This window comes from Dendrobates tinctorius, unplaced genomic scaffold (assembly GCF_039654945.1).
Source record: "Dendrobates tinctorius isolate UK_male_01 unplaced genomic scaffold, ASM3965494v1 ptg000063l, whole genome shotgun sequence".
NCBI lineage: Eukaryota > Metazoa > Chordata > Amphibia > Anura > Dendrobatidae > Dendrobates > Dendrobates tinctorius.
The window spans coordinates 25,557,928-25,577,070 of NW_027361731.1; the positions used below are offsets into that span (position 1 = coordinate 25,557,928).

Sequence of the window (19,143 nt, forward strand, 5' to 3'; positions counted from 1 at the left end):
CATGGTCCCCTCACCCCCCAATCCTGGTATGCATGGTCCCCTCACCCCCCAGTCCTGGTATGCATGGTCACCTCACCCCCCCCAATCATGGTATGCATGGTCCTCTCACCCTCCAATCCTGGTATGCATGGTCCCCCTCATCCCTATTGTAGGATGTATGGCCCCCCTCATCCCCAATCCTGGTATGCATGATACCCCTCATCCCACAATCCTAGTATGCGTGGTCCCCTCACCCCCCTATCCTGGAATGCATGGTCCCCTCACCACCCTTTCCTGGTATGCATGGTCCCCTCACCCCCTATCCTGGTATGCATGGCCCCCTCACCCCCCTATCCTGGAATGCATGGTCCTCTCACCCCCTATCCTGGTATGCTTGGTCCCCCTCACCCCCTAATCCTGGTATGCATGGTCCTCTCACCCCCCTATCCTGGTATGCATGCTACCCCTCACCCCCCAATCCTGGTATGCATGGTCCTCTAACCCCCCCCTATCCAGGTATGCATGGCGCCACAACCCGCCCTCTACTGACTTCACGGTGAATACCCGATCGGTAATCTTTTGTGCCGAGATGTGAGGAGAGGGCTGGTTGTTGGGCCGGAATTGGCGCCTGCGCATTCCTCTCTTTCTGGCGCCATTTTCTTGAAGACACACTGCAGTGTGTCTTCCACAGAATGGCGCCAGAAAGCGATTCCGGCCCAACAACCAGCCCTCTCCTGTCATCACCGCCAGATGCAAGACCCCGCGGCAACACCAAATCGGTAAGATGTTGTGCCGGAGATCGCGGTATGCATTCAGTGCTTACGCATACCGCGATCTCCTGGGGGGAGTGCGTCTACCGTGATCTCATGGGGGGTGCGTCACTCTCTCTGGAGCCAGACTGCGAAGGTGCGTCGTGCTTGCGCAGCCTATAAAGGCTTCGGACAGAGTGACGCTTAGCCTGTTATATTATGCATATACCCCGGATCTGTCCACAGAGTTTTTCTGCCTCAGATTTATATTATTACTTTCCCACTGTAGAGAAGCAGGAACTACAGAAAATAATGAGAGGGATAAGATGGCTGTCAGTGCCTGAGCTCAGAGCCTCTGCTCATCCTGCAGCTGCCGGACATCCACTGTTATGTCAGACAGTGACAGTCTGTGTGACTGCACACATTGTGATCTATCACAGATCATGTGTGTGCACTCACTATACTGAGCAGCCAATCACAGTTCAGCTATGTGTCATGTGGGAGGAGCCCAGTCGCAAGTCAAAGCCTTGCCAGTCACTCCCCACTTGTAGTCACAGCTCTAAGTCTCCTCCTCAGCTCCTCCCAGCCCCCAGCCAGGCAGGAAGAAGCTTTGCAAACAGCAGGGGAAAAAAAAAAATTTGGCTCAGCTCCCAGTGGTGAGCCGACTCCCATCGGTCACATGAAAGAGCCGGTACATTCCGACCCCAGACAGTATGATGTCCCCACAGTATATTATCCCCCACACACAGTATGATGTCCCCACAGTACATTCCCCCACACACAGTATGATGTCCCCACAGTACATTCCCCCACACACAGTATGATGTCCCCACAGTACATTCCCCCACACACAGTATGATGTCCACACAGTACATTCCGACCCCAGACAGTATGATGTCCCCACAGTATATTATCCCCCACACACAGTATGATGTCCCCACAGTACATTCCCCCACACACAGTATGATGTCCCCATAGTACATTCCGACCCCAGACAGTATGATGTCCCCACAGTACATTATCCCCCACACACAGTATGATGTCCTCACAGTACATTCTCCCCCACACACAGTATGATGTCTCCACAGTACATTCTCCCACACACAGTATGATGTCCCCACAGTACATTCCCCCCACACACAGTATGATGTCTCCACAGTACATTCTCCCACACACAGTATGATGACCCCACAGTACATTCCCCCACACACAGTATGATGTCCCCACAGTACATTCCCCCACACACAGTATGATGCCCCCACAGTACATTCTCCCACACACAGTATGATGACCCCCACAGTACTTTCCCCCACACAGTATGATGTCCCCACAGTACATTCCCCCATACACAGTATGATGTCCTCCCAGTACATTCCACACAAACAGTATGATGTCCTCCCAGTACATTCCCCGCACACAGTAGGATGTCCCCACAGTACATTCCCCCCACACTGTATAATGTCATCACAGTACATTCTCCCCCACACACAGTATGATGTCCCCACAGTACATTCTCCCACACACAGTATGATGACCCCACAGTACATTCCCCCACACACAGTATGATGCCCCCACAGTACATTCTCCCACACACAGTATGATGACCCCACAGTACATTCCCAAATACACAGTATAATGTCCCCACAGTACTGTCCCCCACACAGTATGATGTCCCCACAGTACATTCCCCCACACACAGTATGATGTCCTCCCAGTACATTCCCCCCACACTGTATAATGTCATCACAGTACATTCTTCCCCACACACAGTATGATGTCCCCACAGTACATTCCCCCCACACTGTATAATGTCATCACAGTACATTCTCCCCCACACACAGTATGATGTCCCCACAGTACATTCTCCCACACACAGTATGATGACCCCACAGTACATTCCCAAATACACAGTATAATGTCCCCACAGTACTTTCCCCCACACAGTATGATGTCCCCTCAGAACATTCCCCCACACACAGTAGGATGTCCCCACAGAACATTCCTCCACACAAAGTATAATGTTACCACAGTACATTGTACCCCCACACATTATGCTGTCCTCACAATACATTGCCCCCCACACAGTATAATGTCCCTACAGTACATTCCCCCCACACAGTATGATGTCCCCACAGTACATTCCCCCACACACAGTATAATGTCCCTACAGTACATTCTCCTCCACACACAGTATGATGTCCCCACAGATGTCCCTGCAAAATACGCTCCCACGTTACAATGCAGGGTCTAATGGCAGCACTTCATCAGTCAGTCAGGTCCTGGCTGACATTGACTTGACCTTGCTGGTCCTTTCATTCAAATCAGAGCCCTGGCACTTTGTGGCAGCAAACAAAGTCATGACTGAACAAACAAAGTTATGACTGAGTAAACAAAGCTGTGACTGAGCAAACAAAGTTATGAGTGAGCAAACAACGCAGTGACTGAGTGTTTAAACATCTCCGGTTTTCTTGGTTTGCTTTGAGCATCAATTCTTCACCTTTTTTCAAGTTCTCTGCTTGCTGTCAGTGAATAGAAACATTCTCCTTTGCACCCAAATGTGCTTCCTGAATTTTGTGCAAAGTCAAAATTTCTCTTTTGGCCCTATTCATTATGGAATTTCTGCTTTTCTTCTTTTTTTTTTACTAGTTTTGGTGTTCTTTAGCCAAAATCTTTCAATTTGCATCTTTTATATGTGTTCTATAGTTTTATTTGTTACATTCATTTTTGTGGTCGGGGCTTTTGGTTTCCAGATATTTACAATTGATTTATCCATCACATGTCACAACATTTTTCAACAAACATACCCCACCCACACACAAAAACACAGACGCCCACTGAAGTTATTTTTTTTGTTCTTGAACACCTAACATTTTCGAAAAAAATGTTGCCATATTTTAGAGGATTTTTTTTCTCCAAAAGGGCGCCAAAAATGTATGAGGCAAGAATATGGATTGTGAAAAATGTATGACGGATTTGGTAAAGAAAAATCGGCACCAAATACGACAAGAAAAAAGAAAAACAAAAAAACCCACAAATGATAAATCGGTCCTTTAACAGCGCAAAAAGTCACTTTTTTTTTTTAAACGATTGTGCAAAAATTCCAGATGTAAAAAAAAAAAATCAATCTGGAATGGATGGGACAAAAAAATTGTGCATCTTTTTAAAAAGTTGTGATTAATGGAAAGCGAATGATGAGTGTAAGAAAAAAAAACAGATAAAAAACATAGACTTTAAAATGGGCACAAATTAAAAAAACAAATGAAAAATAGCACAAGCTACACAAAAAAATGCAATAATGAATCCGACCCCAAATGCTGATAGAAACTGAACCAAAATGGATTTCTCCAAAAGTACTGACTGGACTGGGGTTAGATCCTATACCGAGATCACAAGTCCCCATGACTGCTGACTCCGTGTCCGCAATGTCATTCAGTGTTGACCCTGCGTCCCGCTCGCCTCCTGTCCTGCCAGATAACATATAAATGGCGCTCTAAATTGAATGCCACCCTGCACAGATCTTTGGCGCGAGATTGATGGCGGCAGGTAACCAGAGACGCCCTTCATTATCATCCGCGCCATTGTGCCTCATCTCAGCCTTTATTTTAATCCACTAATGGGAAGGGGGGTCCGGTATAAAGTCGAGGGTGGGGGGGACATTTCTTATAATGAGGCAGTAATAAGAACCTGCACTACTGCAGGGACACGGGTCAGCGACCAGACGGGGACCTGGGCCACGATATCTGGCGTCTATTCATGTGCCAGTATCAGCTGTCACTCAGCGCTGTGAAATCCCTCCTGATCTGGTCCTCATTCTTGAATTCTATTCATGAACAGGGGAGATCAGGATGAACAGATCCCCATGCTCAGCTGATCACCCTTTTAGTCACTGCAGTGCGAAAATTTCCTCGACTTTCCAATCCTTACCAATGTTTTACACGCGGAGTCTCTGATCGAAATCTGCAGTGAAAATCCGCCATAGAAATCGACATTCTGCGGATGATTTCAGATCTCAGATTTGACATTCTCTGTGGATTTTACCTACAGGAAATCTAATTTTCTGAGGTTTCGAGAAATTTTTGAAACAGAAACTTATCCTCCAAATGCTCTAATTTTTTTTTCTTTTTGAGACACAAATATAGAACACAAGCTGAAGAGCTCGGCGCTGCCCGGGCATAGTAACTAACTACGGTTAGTTATAACAAATTATAATGATTATATCTATATATATAAAGCTGAGTGTATAGCCCCGCCCACTCCGCATAGCCGCATTCACTATAATATCCCACATCATCCCGTCAGATCCACTGGACTACTACCCCTAATATCCCACATCTTTCCATCAGCCAGAGCCACCGGACTACTACCACTAATATCCCACATCATCCCATCAGCCAGAGCCACCGGACTACTGCCCCTAATATCCCACATCATCCCATCAGCCAGATCCACCGGACTACTACCCCTAATATCCCACATCATCCCGTCAGCCAGAGCTACCGGACTACTACCCCTAATATCCTACATCATCCCGTCAGCCAGAGCCACCGGACTACTACCCCTAATATCCCACATCATCCCATCAGCCAGAGCCACCGGACTACTACCACTAATATCCCACATTGTCCTGTCAGCCAGAGCCACCGGACTACTACCCCTAATATCCCACATCATCCCGTCAGCCAGAGCCGCCGGACTACTACCACTAATATCCCACATCATCCCATCAGCCATAGCCACCGGACTACTACCACTAATATCCCACATCATCCCATCAGCCAGAGCCACCGGACTACTACCACTAATATCCCAAATTGTCCTGTCAGACAGAGCCACCGGACTACTACCCCTAATATCCCATATCATCCCGTCAGCCAGAGCCATCGGACTACTACCCCTAATATCCCCCCACATCATCCCGTCAGCCAGAGCCACCGGACTACTACCACTAATATCCCACATTGTCCCGTCAGCCAGAGCCACCGGACTACTACCCCTAATATCCCACATCATCCTGTCAGCCAGAGCCACCGGACTACTACCACTAATATCCCACATCATCCCGTCAGCCAGAGCCACCGGACTACTACCCCTAATATCCCACATCATCCTGTCAGCCAGAGCCACCGGACTACTACCCCTAATTTCCCACATCATCCCGCATCATACCGTCAGTCAGAACCACCGGACTACTACCCCTAATATCCCACATCATCCTATCAGCCAGAGCCATCGGACTAGTACCCCTAATATCCCACATCCTACTTCCATACTGGGGATCCCTTTAAGAGAGGCCTGTGGTCAATACCAAAGCGCTGGATGGATTTGCCCTCACTTCCATACCAATGATCCATTTAAGAGGGAAGATGTGCCTATGGGATAGAGAATGTGTGAAGGGGATATGGGAAGTAGGGGGGGATTAATTTCTGTCATGTGCTCTCTGCATCTTTCTGGAGGGCAGACAATGGCTGGGAGCTTATGTTCCCGGGGATGCTAGATTTCTCCCACCATGGCAGTGTCTGCTGAGATGTTGTCATTGAGTGAGAAAACTATTGCTCATTGCAACCAATTACAGCTCAGCTTCTTTGCTTAGTGATTGGTTGCAAGGAAAACTGTTGCTCATAGCAACCAATCACAGCTCAGTTTCTTTTAAACAGCTCTGGTGAAATGAAAGATGCTTCGTGATTGGTGATACACACACATACATACATACATTCACTTTTATATATATATATAGATAAAGCAATTTTTTTTATTTATACTTTTTACTGATCACGTTACACAACAAATAACCTGTTGAATCAACTCTCCAGGTTATTATGGTTGTGTTCACTCCTAATACTGTATATGTGTATTTTTTTATTACATGTATGTAACAATAAAATGTTTTTTTTTGTATGAACAAATAAATATTTTTTTTTGTGGTTGGGGACTTTTATTTTTTTACTATGTTTTTTATTATTATTAATTTTTACAAATGTTTTATATGTATATACTTTTTTCACATAACTTGTCCCCAATGAGATCATCAGGGATTTTGGCGGAACATTTTTTCCCCGCTATTTACCTTTTTTTTTTTCACTGTAACTGGAGTAAATATAGGAGCCCTAGTTACAGGGGAATTCAGCCCAAAATAGTGACATAAGTCTAGGACCCTAAAGCTCTGCTTTGCCGGCAGACACCTGGCAATCAGGTGAACACCAGGTCCTAAAGAAGGATCAGCTGATGCTTCTGTGAACTACATAGAGCTCCTTGAAGGCTGTACCGCCGGCAAAATAGAAGACAGTAGTTGTAATCTGCTTGTGTATTCTACCTAGGATACACGGCGGTGTTGACAGCCGGGAACCCAACCTACTCCTGCTAGATTACAGCTGGTTTATCCCCTTGACATAAACTTACATTAGCAGGGGCGTAAAACCCTTCCACAAAGTTCAGGAGATGTCATCCCCTTTAGCTTCACTACAAGTGTACCTACCCTATGGGGTTTCACTCTGATATGTTACATCCTGGCAGGGGATCTGCTGTCTTTACTTCCGCAGGTAAATTCTGCAGCATTCCCTTTTTGGACTTACCGATCCTCTTCACTTGACACAGGTACATTCACTGACATGAAGCGGAGATTTCAAAAATTGGTGAGGAATTGTAGCATATATTGGTGTCGGCCATATGATTACGGAAGAAGAAAAACCCAATCTGGGTTCATTCACGCAGCAAGGTCATATTGCGTTTTGGACCTCAATCTTCAAACGATGCAAAAAAATAATGTGAATAGGCCCACAGCGGTTTTCACCTTCATAACATGGAGGGTAAGGAACTTGGATGGGGTTTGAACTTCTATTAGCCACTAATTTTCAGGTCCTTACCTCTTCCACCAGTGCGGAGAAGTGGTCCAGGGGCAGGCAGGGCAGATCCCCATACATCAGGCTGCTCCTCATGGAGTCCGAGCTCAGGGAGACATTGGACCTCTTCAGGAAATAGACGGCTTTATTCTTCATGAAGTTGGGGAACTCGGACAGGGGGACCAGCAGCCCGGCCGAGTTGAGTGTCACCACCAGAACCATCCGATCCACCTTCTCCAAGAACTCGTTGAAGATGGTCTTGTTCTCCTCGGAGGACAGGCATTTCTGCCAGTGGTTCGGCTTCAGGTTAAGAGACTTCAGGACGTATTCTTCTATGAACTGCAGTTTCTTGTCTGCGGCAGGAGCAGCCTCTTCGTCCATTTTTGTAAGGCGGCAGAGATTTGCTCAGTTCATGTACGGCCGGGGCTGGGTAGAGTGAACTGAAGTCTCCAGGCTCGGATGCCTCTTTTCTTCTGTCTCAGTTGCTTTGGCAACTCTGTTTGTGTTCAACACGTTGTAGAGAGTTGTGGTTGCTGCAGTTGGGACAATGGCCGTCCTCTCCCTGGGGAGGCTGCGGAGACACAGGTGGTTGGTTTACTATTGTATCTGCAGACAGAGACTCTGATTAACTCGTCCAACCAGGTGGAATGGCCGCAGTAGGGGACTGGACCGAAATATTGGTAGGGTGCATATACACGACACCACAAAACCGCAGCAACTGCCTTTTTCATGGCACCGTCATATAAAAGGTATACTCACACCTGGCGCCAAATTCATCAAAATGGCACAAAGTCAAAAATGGGCTTTCTTCCTGCCAAAATTTAGCAAGCGAGAGGAGGGGTGGAGGGACTGGGGTGAAGTTGATCCCCGAGTTTGCGACTTTTTTTTTAAAAGTTGTGATTGACAGAATCAGACGAAGACATCTGCAAAGTAGAAAGCCAAAAAATAGGAGAGCACATAAGAAACAAACAAGCATAAAATAGGCGCAAAGCACGTAAAAGTAGACAAAAACAGGCAAAAGGAGATGATTAATCAGAGCCGTAGTGTATATACATTTTTTTTTTCTGCAAGACTGGCGCAGTGCTGCTACGATTACTTGTTTGGAAAGACAGGGGACAGAAGAATAAGAAAAAAGCTATGGCTCAAGGAAAAAAAAAGCAAAAGAGCAAAAACTAAAATTGCCACCGGCCTGTCACGTGTCTGGTGTCGGGCTCTTATCTCGTATATTTGCTCGCGCTATAGATCCATCTGTCGCCTCCATCATCCGCTTTGTCTTCGGGATAGTAAATATTAGTTATAAAGTCTGAGTCCACACCAGGTCGTTACAGCTGAGGTTTCGTTACACTGTGACTATAGATTGTCTGCTCTGCGCTTGAGGTGCGGAGGTTAATAAATCCGCACCAGCACTCCCCGGGGTGGTCACTTGGTGGCCCCGGGACATGTAAAACCACCTCAGAATAAATGAGCCAAAAGCAATCGCCAATAAAAAAAGAAAAAAAGAAAGACCGCCATTAAAGCTTTAGAAATGGAGCCATTTTTATTAAGGTTTGAGCTTATCTTACAGGACAGGCGCCATTTTAAGCACAAAAAAGAGATGTCTGTGGAATGGAGCCGTGAAGGCATAAATCTTCAAAAAGTAAACGGCGCCATTTTGTCTGCAAAGTGTCAAAACATCATGACGTCTTGCGAGCAAACTACTAAAAGAAATTGGCGCCCTGGAAGCCATTCCAGGTACTGGCATCAAAACATACGTCCAAATCGAATGAAGTTAGTGAGTGGAGCCCTAAAGGAGCAAATCTTTAAAGAAAAAGACATCACGGAAGCCATTTTGGGGACGTCAAAACATACGACAGCAGCGAACGTCTTCAAGCGGCGTAGATCTTTGAAAGAAAAGCCATTTTTGTCTACAGAAAGCGTCGTAATAAGCAGTGAACCAAATCTTGAAAGAAAATGGTGCCCTGAGTAATAGAGTTATATATTTTTACCACAATCAGTAAATAAAACCTGAGCTAAAACTATCTGACTCTAAGACTATGTGCGGAAAATTCCCGACTGAGGCTGTGTGCCCACGTAAGCGTTTTTGAAGCGTAATCTCGGGGTCAAACCGCTTCAAAAACGCTTAAAATTAGCATCCCATTCATTTTAATGCATTTGGCCTTTTTTGTGCCAATGGATGCGTTTTTTTTTTCCGCATAGGAAACGCTTAGCGGTTAAAAACACAGCATGTTCATTAATTTTGCCGAAAAGTCCACGTTTTTTGGCTATTTCCTATGGTCCAGAAGACGCGAGGAAGAAAACGCATCAAAAACGCGCATTTTTTGAGCAAAAAACGCGCGGAAATAAAACGTTTTCTGGGAAGGAGGCCGTTTCTGAAGCAGAAATTTTCTGCATAGGTGGGAACATAGCCTTACAACCGGAGTCCTTCCCAGAAAACGCACGTTTTTTCCCGTCCCCAGAAAATAGAAATGCGGAATTTTCCGCAAAATTAATGAGCATTCTGCAAAACGTGTGGAATGCATTAAAATGAACGGGATGCGTCTTTTAAGCTTTTTATTTGGTAAAAACGCGGGAAAAAAAACGCTTACGTGTGCACATACCCTAAAGCCGCCATTTTAGACTTCCCTGACGCCACGGGCTGAGGTAAAAACTACAAATCCTGGTGTCTGCCACTACTAATTATCACATATATGATGATATTTTAGTATTAAAACCACTTTTTACCTCACATTATAACATTTCCCTCACAAGACATAGAGAAAGTCGGAGGTTGGGCTGTTTCTAAGCCGCCATTTTGTTCGGTCACAGTTGAACTCACTGCTCTAGAGTTGCGGACGCGATATTGTACTGTGGCCACCAGAGGGCGCGCTAACACCAGCCAGTATATAAAGAGGGAGAGCTACCGACGCCGTTCAGTCAGTCAGTGACCTGACCTGGCGCTGGTGGTACTGCCTCTGTTTCTGCTTCCTGGTGGCAGATCCTTACTGACTTCTGGTTTGTACACGACCGAAATCTGGAAATAAGGTCAAGATAATCCACATATACAAGTCCCGAGCCTTAGCGAAGCCTACACAGGTACTCAGGCTTGTGGGGGGGGTTTGTTTGAATGTGACCTTTTATTGCTCCTTTTATCTGCTGCCTTCTATAGTGGTAACGCCCGTGTGACTCCCGCTCTCTCCTGTGCGATCATTTGCTACCTAGTAGTGATGAGCGAACATGTTCGGATATGGTGGAATTCTCGTGTGCTAACTATGTTCATGTCCTCGCCGTTGCATGTCCCGCGGCTGATCGACAGCCGGAACACATGCAGAGATTGCCTGTATCGCCGGTACGGATGTCCGTTCTCAATATTTTCCCTCTAACCATAGTGAAAATACTCTTTTTTTTGCGGATCGCCATAAAAGTGTGCGGGAAAGAACAATCGCCGTCACGAACCCCCATCACGGTTATCGTGACGCATGAATAAAAGTAAACTAGTGTCTGTCGATTTCCTACATCATCGATCCTCACCAACACCCTCAGGGCCGGCCCGAACGTATAGGCGAACTAGGCGGCCGCCTAGGGCGCCGACCCAAAGGGGGCGCCAGAGAAAAAATAGAAAAAATCTTTTCAAAAGGCAAAAAGTTTTAGGGATGGAAAGAAAAGTGTACATATTTAAGGGCAAATATGACGCAAGAGAGGTTGGTTGGGTTGGCAACAATTTCGATAGAATCTGAAGTTGCTAAACAAATTAATCTCGGTGACTTAGTGTCATCCTTTTCAAAAAAAAAGGCAAAGAAACAAAAATTTTAATTACCTATGGTCGTTTTTGTTTTGTGTTATTGATTACTTTGTATATATTTGTCCTATACAACTTCTCAGAAGATTAAAGAGTTAGGAGAGAGTTAAATTAATCATTGTTGTTGTGGTTTTTTTTTTTCTCCTAAATTTATATCCCAAGTTTTCATCTACTGCCAAGAATAGTAGGGGCGCAACAAAATAGTTTCGCCTAGGGCGCCGTAATCTCTCGGGCCGGCCCTGAACACCCTGCAAAAAGTCTTCATCACTGATCATACAAATATGATTTGTAAAAAAAAAAAAAAAATTTAAACCAAGATTTCCTAAAATATTTCACTTTTTTTTTTTTTTTTACTTATGCCACGTTTCTGAGAATTGAATTTTTGCAAAGTGAAAGTAACTGTTGTGTTATTTTGAGCGGTTCCTCGTAGCGGAGATGTACATGTAGGGGAAGGGAGATACAAGGGACACAAGTTAATAACACAGAGCCCTTTCTTAATACTTTTATCTATTGCTGCTGAGCATGAGACACAAGATACTTACGTCAACTTATTTTTGCAATTTTCATGCTACTTTTTGTTCTGGGCGCCTACTCCTTTTAAGAAGAGAGCTAGCTTTATGTGTTTGGTAAGCTTGGGCCTACACAGCATGTAGTGCATGTCCATGGCGCGCTTAAAGCTGAGGCAGCTTGGCAAATGGCTTATTTTTTGTTGGCCGTGTGGTTTCAGCAAAATTGTGCCGCGATTTGCAAAATTCAAGCTTTTTTCAACTTGCTTCTAGTAATGCAGCGGGAAGGATCGGTGTCTAAGCAGCTGCAGCTTGGGCACGTGCTACACACTATGTGGGACCCCAACTTAATCTGGCCCCCCACTCTACTTATTTGGTCAAGGAGCTTTACATTAAGAGGAGTCTTCATAATAGCATGGCAGATTCACATAGACCATAATGATCGGGTACAGACCTCATTGTCTCGACCTCACGAGTCAGTTGAGATCGGGTCAGGAGGCATATAGACGGTCCGTCCGACCATCATGATCCATTCTCTGACCCTGAATGTCTGAAGCCTAAAGCCCCCGTTACACATAGCGATATCGCTAGCAATATCGCTGTAACGGCGCCGATTTTGTGACGTAGCAGCGATATTGCTAGCGATATCGCTATGTCTGATACTTACCTCCGACGGGCTCCCCCCGCTGCTCATCGCTGGTCGCGCGAGAACGTCCTGGATCATTTCTCGTCGGGCACTTCCTGCTGGGCTTCCTGTGGCGCCAACGAGCGACGCGTGGACGCAGGCGGGAGGACGTCAGGATCGCCGAGTCTGACAGGTAAGTAGCGACCCCCGACCCCTGCTATGTCGCTGGTGAGATCTGCCTGTGTGGCAGCTCGCTAAGTGTAACGGTACCCTCAGTCATGTCGAATGACCTGCAATCAAAGTAAAAAACAGAGAAAGTCTTTAAAAACTAAGTAAAAAAGTAGTAAAAAAAAAGTTAAAAAAATTACAAAATAATAAATAATACTACACTGATAAATACACAAAAAATTTACACACGTTTGGTATCTCCGCACCCAGAAAAACCCAATCTATAAAAGTGTCCCACTAGTTTACCCCTCCAGTGAACGCACTAAAAAAACAACACAAAGAAAGTAGCAAACTATGCTTTATTGTATAAAAGCACCAAAACATAAAAAAATGATATAAATGAGGTATCGCTGTCATCGTATTGACCCGAAGAATAAAACCGCTTTATCAATTTTACCACACGCGGAACGGTATAAAAAAAAAAACATTCCTGAATTGCTGTTTTTTGTTCATTCTGCCTCCACAAAAATCGGAAAAGAAAGTGATCAAAAAGCGTAATGTGATCGAAAAAGGTAACAATAAAAATGCAAACTCGTCTCGTAAAGAACAAGACCTCACATGACTCTGTGGGCCAAAATATGGAAAAATTATAGCTCTCAAAATGTGGTGATGAGAAAAACTATTTTTTGCAATAAAAAGCGTCTTTTGGTCTGTGACAGCTGCCAAACATAAAAAAGCCCTATAAATCTGGTATCGCTGTAATCGCACCGACCCGAAGAATAAAGTCGCCAATCACCGCACAAGGAACGGTGTAAAAAATAAATAAAGCCAATTCTTCACATGCTGTTGATTTTTTCATTCTGTCTCCCAAAGATCGTTGTAAGGATCGGTGCACATTTATCCTGCGCTCTTGCACTGGGGTTTCCATTTAAATCTCTGCAATACGTGATTCAGACCGAATCTCTGGTGGAAGATTCCCTATAATGAGGCAGTTGAAGGCACTATGGCAGTGTCCGTCTTTTTAGGATTGCATAAAAACGTGGTCCAGCTTAGTTTTGTACACTTCTGAACAGAGGCCAGATGTAGTCCAGAGTAACTCTGCTGGCTCATTATAGTGAATGGATCCCTTGGGATTTTATCTGAATTATGTCACCCAGAGGTTTACATGGAAACCTCAAAGTAAGTGCTCAGCGTAGAGTGCAGGATAAATATGTTCCCAAATGTTATGAAAAATGTTCCCATTAAAAGCATCAACCCAATACATAAGAAAGCAAGTCCCCATTCAGGTCCATCACCTGTCAATGGCCTGTCACCTGTCATGTTACTAGAGGCACGAAAACTTTGGAAAAGCAAAATGGCTCCTCACTCGCCCAAAGAAATTCAGCAAATTCTGCGTTCTCAAATCCAAATGCCTCCTCCCTTCTGAGACCCACAGTGTACCTAAACCCCATATAGCATCCATATGTTTGGTAGGAGTATACTTTACAAAATGGGGTCACTTGAGGGGGGATTCTGCTTTTCTAGCATACTAGTCTAGGAAAATATGCGCTCCAGGAGGTGTCCCATATTAATAATAGCCAATTTTTGGTTCAAAAAGTCAAACCTTGCTCCTTCCCTTACGGACCCTGCCCTGCACCCAAACATTGGCTTTCCTCCACACATGGTGTATCGGCGTACTCAGCAAAAATTGCAAAACGATTTTTTTGGGTCAATTTTCTCCTGTTACCTTTGGGAAAATAAAAAATTGAGGTCTAAAAGATGTTTTTTGTGGAAAAAATGTGATTTTAGATTTTCACAACTTTACCTTATAAACTTATGAGAAGCAGCTGGGGCTTCAAGTTGCTCACCAAACAGCTAGATAAGTTACTTGAGGGGTGTGTTTTCCAAAATTGGGTCACTTGTGTTGGTCTTTCCACTGTTTAGGCACATCAGGGTCTCTCCAAATGGCCTCCGCTCTCGATTCCAGCCAATTTTACGTTCAAAAAGTCAAACAGTGCTCCTTCCCTTAAAAGCCCTGCCGTGCGTCCTAACAGTGGTCTTCCTTCACACATGGGGTATCGGCATAATCAGAAGAAATTGCACAACAATTTATGGGGTCCGTTTTCTCCTGCTACCCTTGTGATAATAAAAAAATTTGGTCCTAAGTAAAATTTTTGTGAAAAAAAAAAAGTTAAATGTTCATTTTTTTCCTTCCATATTGCTTCAGTTCCTGTGAAGCACCTGAAGGGTTAATAAACTTCTTTAATGTGGTGTTTAGCTCCCTTAGGGGTGTAGTTTGTAGAATACTGTCACTTTTTGGTATTTTCTGTCATATAGAACCCTAAAAGTCACTTTCAAATGGAATGTGGTCCTTAAATTGGTTTTGTAAATTTTGTTAGAAAAATTAGAAATCGCTGGTCAACTTTTAACCCTTATATCTTCCTAGCAAAAAAAAAAGATGTTTCAAAAATTGTGCTGATGTAATGGAGACATATGGGAAATGTTAATTACCGTATTAGCTACTTTGTGTGACATAACTCTATGATTAAAGGACATAAAAATAAAAATTAAAACAAATGTGAAATTTTCAAAATTTTTGCCAATTTTGGCCCTGAGGAAGTGGCAGATTTGCCACGAAACGCGTCTGCACAATAAAGCTTTCAAGAATATTTCTGTTCTTGTGTGGTCTGCGCGGATAACTTGAAAAACCCAGTCTTTTTCTACCTCCTTTGTGACACAAGTCATACTGAAGAAATTTTACCCCCATAATAAAGTACAATATGTCACAAAAAACAGTCAAAATCAGTGGGATCTGTTGAAGAGTTCCAGAGTTATGACCTTATCAAGTGAGACTGGTCAGATTTCAAAATTTAGGCCTGGTCATTAACCTACAAAGTAGCTCGGTCCTTAAGAGGTGAAAGTAACTCTCCAGTAGAAAGTGTGGTAAATAGAAGTCGATAGAAATTGAAAACCTATAATATTTTAGACCAGGTTGGCTCAAAAGTTAATTTTCTGCTTATAAATATATTTCTTGGTCATTTTTTTCCCATAGCCATGACCTCTGCTGATCTCCTAGAAGAACTGAACTGCTCCATCTGCCTGGGCATCTATACAGATCCCGTCACTCTGAGATGTGGCCACAACTTCTGCCGGGGGTGCATTGATTATGTGTTGAATACCCAGGAGCAGTCCGGAGAATACTCCTGCCCTGAATGCCGAGAAGACTTCCAGGAACGTCCAGCTCTGAGAAAAAACACGACCCTGAATAACATAGCTCAATGTTTCTTGTCTACACATCCTAAAGAGGAGCAAGGAACAATATTCTGCACCTACTGTATCAAGTCTTCGGTGGCAGCTATTAAATCCTGCTTGTTGTGTGAGGCTTCTCTGTGCGAGAGTCACCTGGAGGTCCACAGCAAGTCACCAGAACACATCCTATCGGAACCCACCACTGATATGCGTAGCAGAAAATGCTCTGTCCACCAGAAGATCCTGGAGTATTACTGCACAAAAGATAGCACCTATATCTGTGTGTCCTGCAGATTAGACGGTGCCCACAAGGGACACAAGATTAAGACAATGATAGAGGTATCAAATGAGAAGAAAGAGAGATCAAGACAGATCTTGAGGGACCTGACTGCAAAAAGTAAAGAGACAGAGAAGATCATACATAAACTGCAAGAGCACAAGAGAAAAATGCAAGAAAAGGTTGACAGGGAAATTGAAAAAGCATCCACGATATTTAACGACATCAGAAGACGACTCGAAGACGAGGAGAAGAAGGCCTTTAGAGAGCTCTACAGGCAGAAAGATCAGGTGTTACTCGGAGTCACTCAACTTCTCAAACCGCTTGAGATGGAGAAGGAAAGCCTTTCCTACAAGATGGATCACATCATGAAACTGTGTAACATGGCCGATCCATTTCATGTTCTACAAGAAAAGGAACCCGATAAAGATACGTTTGATACCAAACATAGCAAAATTGGACATTTAGATGATCTGGATGTAGATCTTATCTCGAAGACAATAAGCAGAAGTTTATCCGACTTTGTCACTGGTGTAAAAACCCAAACCCATACGAAAAAAGCAATGACTGTATCTCTAGATGAAAACACGGCTTGTGAGGACATCAGTATATCAGGCGACTTATCAACTATATCGAAATCTGAAATAAAACAGTATCACCCCAAGAGATTCGAGTACTATCCACAGGTTCTCAGCATCCAGAGCTTTTCTTCAGGACAACACTGCTGGGAAGTGGAAACCAGTGAATCCGGAAACTGGAGGATCGGAGTCAGCTACGCCAACGTCGAAAGAAGAGGCGATCGCTCATATTTCGGGGACAACACCAAGTCCTGGTGCTTGCGGAGATACAATATTAATCAATATTCAGTTCTGCATGACAGCAAGGAGATGCAAATAAGGCACAAGGTGTCCTGTCACCGATTGAGAATATGTCTGGACTACGAGGCCGGGCATTTGTCTTTTTACGAGTTGACTGCTCCAATTACACATATTCACACCTTCACTGCCACCTTCACTGAGCCCTTACATGCTGCCTTTTGTGTGTGGGATGACTGGGTGAAAATACTGAATTAGAAAGGTCACATTGTTAAAACTAACCTGAGATAACATAGGCTTTACAAAAATAGCTTTATACAGTGAGGAAAAAGAAGTATTTGATAATCTGCTGATTTTGCAAGTCTTCCCACCTACAAAAAATATAGAGGTCTGTATATTTTATCATAGGTATACTTCAAACGTGAGAGACAGAATCTAAAAAAAAATTCAGGAGATCACATTGTATGAATTTTACATGATTTGCATTTTAATTGCATTAAATAAAAATTTGATCACCAACCAACCAGCAAGAATTCTGTCTCTCACAGACCAGTTATTTTTTTTTGTAAGAAACCTCCTACTCTGCGCTCATTACCTGTATCAAATACTTATTTTCCCCACTGTATTTGTCCAGGCTATTTCTTAGAAGTAGTTAGTTACCAATAAAATACTATCTTCTGCATCTCAAATAGATTGATTTGATCAATCTATTATTTTGTGTATATTGGGTGAAAAAGACCCCATTGTGGTGCCCCTACACTCTGAAAAAAAGTCTAGGCCCGGTGGCTGAAAAGGTGACATTGACTTCTCTGAGCATGACCTTGTCCAAAGATTATGTGACTTGTCATCTGCCTAAAAGGCATTATGGAAAAAAAACAGGAAACTTAAGGTACTGTCACACTAAGCGATATCGCTAGCAATATCGCTATAACTTGTGACGTTATAGCGATATTGTTAGCGATATCTCTGTGTCTGATACTTACCTATGACCCGCTGGTTATCGCTGATCGCGCGAGAACGTTCAGGACCACTTCTCGTCGTCGGCTTCCTGTGGCGCTTTCTGTGGAGCGACGAGCGTGGAGTCGGGTGGGAGGACACAGGATCGCCTGGTGTGACAGGTAAGTAGCGACCCCCGTCCCCAGCGATGTCGCTGGTGAGATCTGCCTGTGTGGCAGCTCACTAGCGACCACTTAGCGATGTACCAGCGATCCTGACCGCATCATATCGCTGGTCGGGATCGCTGGTACATCGCTAAGTGTGACAGTACCTTTAGTCAAGTTGTTTGAACCAATTACAAAAAGAAATTGAGATTGCTACCCAGGACTCCAGGAAGTGAAACTGTTTGCTATTGTTGCTTTCTGATTTTTTTTTTTTTTTTTCTAAAAGACTAACTTCTTTTAAAGCTTTGGTGTGTACTTTTATATAATGGTAACTGAGAGCTGATCACTGGGGAACAAGAAAGGAATTACTAAACAGATTAATTCGATCTGTTTATACCGAAGGAAAGAAAGTCATTAAAATAGGTGAATAGCGCTCTTAAAACATCAACTATTGGCTAAATACAGGGTGGGCCATGTATATGGAAACACCTAAATAAAATGGGAAAATTCTGCACATTCAGGGCGCCGATCTGGGTCATCCTGGTTGAGATGCTGCAGCAGCTGGATATAGCAAGGGTGGCATTTGTGAGTAGCTAGGAATGTTTGACTGATGCCAGATCGGCGCCCTGAATGGGCAAAACAAAAATTGGAACAGGACCCTCAGTTTACACAGAACATTATATTCAGTGATGAGGCAAACTTTTTTGGGTTAGCCATTTTAATGGATACACCTAAATAAAATGGGAATGGGGAATTTTCTTGTGTAGGGTGTCTTGCATTGAAATCTGCTGCAATGACCCGGGTACTGCGTTCACCAGACATCAACACAATTTCTATCCGCTCCTCACGTGTTAATCTCTGCGACATGTCAATGGCTGTAAACAGAGAAACTTGTAAATAACTCATTAAAGAATAAAGTTACGTTAAAACCAAGCACACCATTGTATTTCTTGTGAAATTCTCAATAAGTTTGATATGTCACATGACCCTCTTTCCATTGGGAAAAAATAACGTTGGATCCAAAATGGCCGACTTCAAAATGGCCGCCACGGTCACCACCCATCTTGAAAAGTTTCCCCCCTCCC

The 19,143-nt window shown here is 43.9% G+C and overlaps 2 protein-coding genes across 3 annotated transcripts in view; one reads left to right on the forward strand and one right to left on the reverse strand.

Moving 5' to 3' along the window:
- Positions 1-7,999, reverse strand: part of DNAH9 (dynein axonemal heavy chain 9) — a 254,999-nt gene extending 247,000 nt beyond the window's left edge. The window contains exon 1 of the mRNA XM_073579695.1: positions 7,589-7,999. Within this exon, the coding sequence (XP_073435796.1) occupies positions 7,589-7,945 (357 nt within the window). The 5' untranslated portion in view covers positions 7,946-7,999. The remainder of the gene's footprint in view (positions 1-7,588) is intronic.
- The window catches only part of LOC141094010 (E3 ubiquitin/ISG15 ligase TRIM25-like), a 56,810-nt gene extending 37,819 nt beyond the window's left edge, over positions 1-18,991 (forward strand). The window contains exons 1-2 of one of the 2 annotated variants that reach the window (XM_073579697.1): positions 10,491-10,636; positions 15,670-18,991. In XM_073579697.1, the coding sequence (XP_073435798.1) occupies positions 15,672-17,216 (1,545 nt within the window). In that variant the 5' untranslated portion in view covers positions 10,491-10,636; positions 15,670-15,671 and the 3' untranslated portion in view covers positions 17,217-18,991. Of the gene's footprint in view, positions 1-10,490; positions 10,637-15,669 lie in introns of those variants that run through there. The other variant, XM_073579698.1, reaches the window with a different exon arrangement.
- The last annotated feature ends 152 nt before the right edge of the window (positions 18,992-19,143 follow it).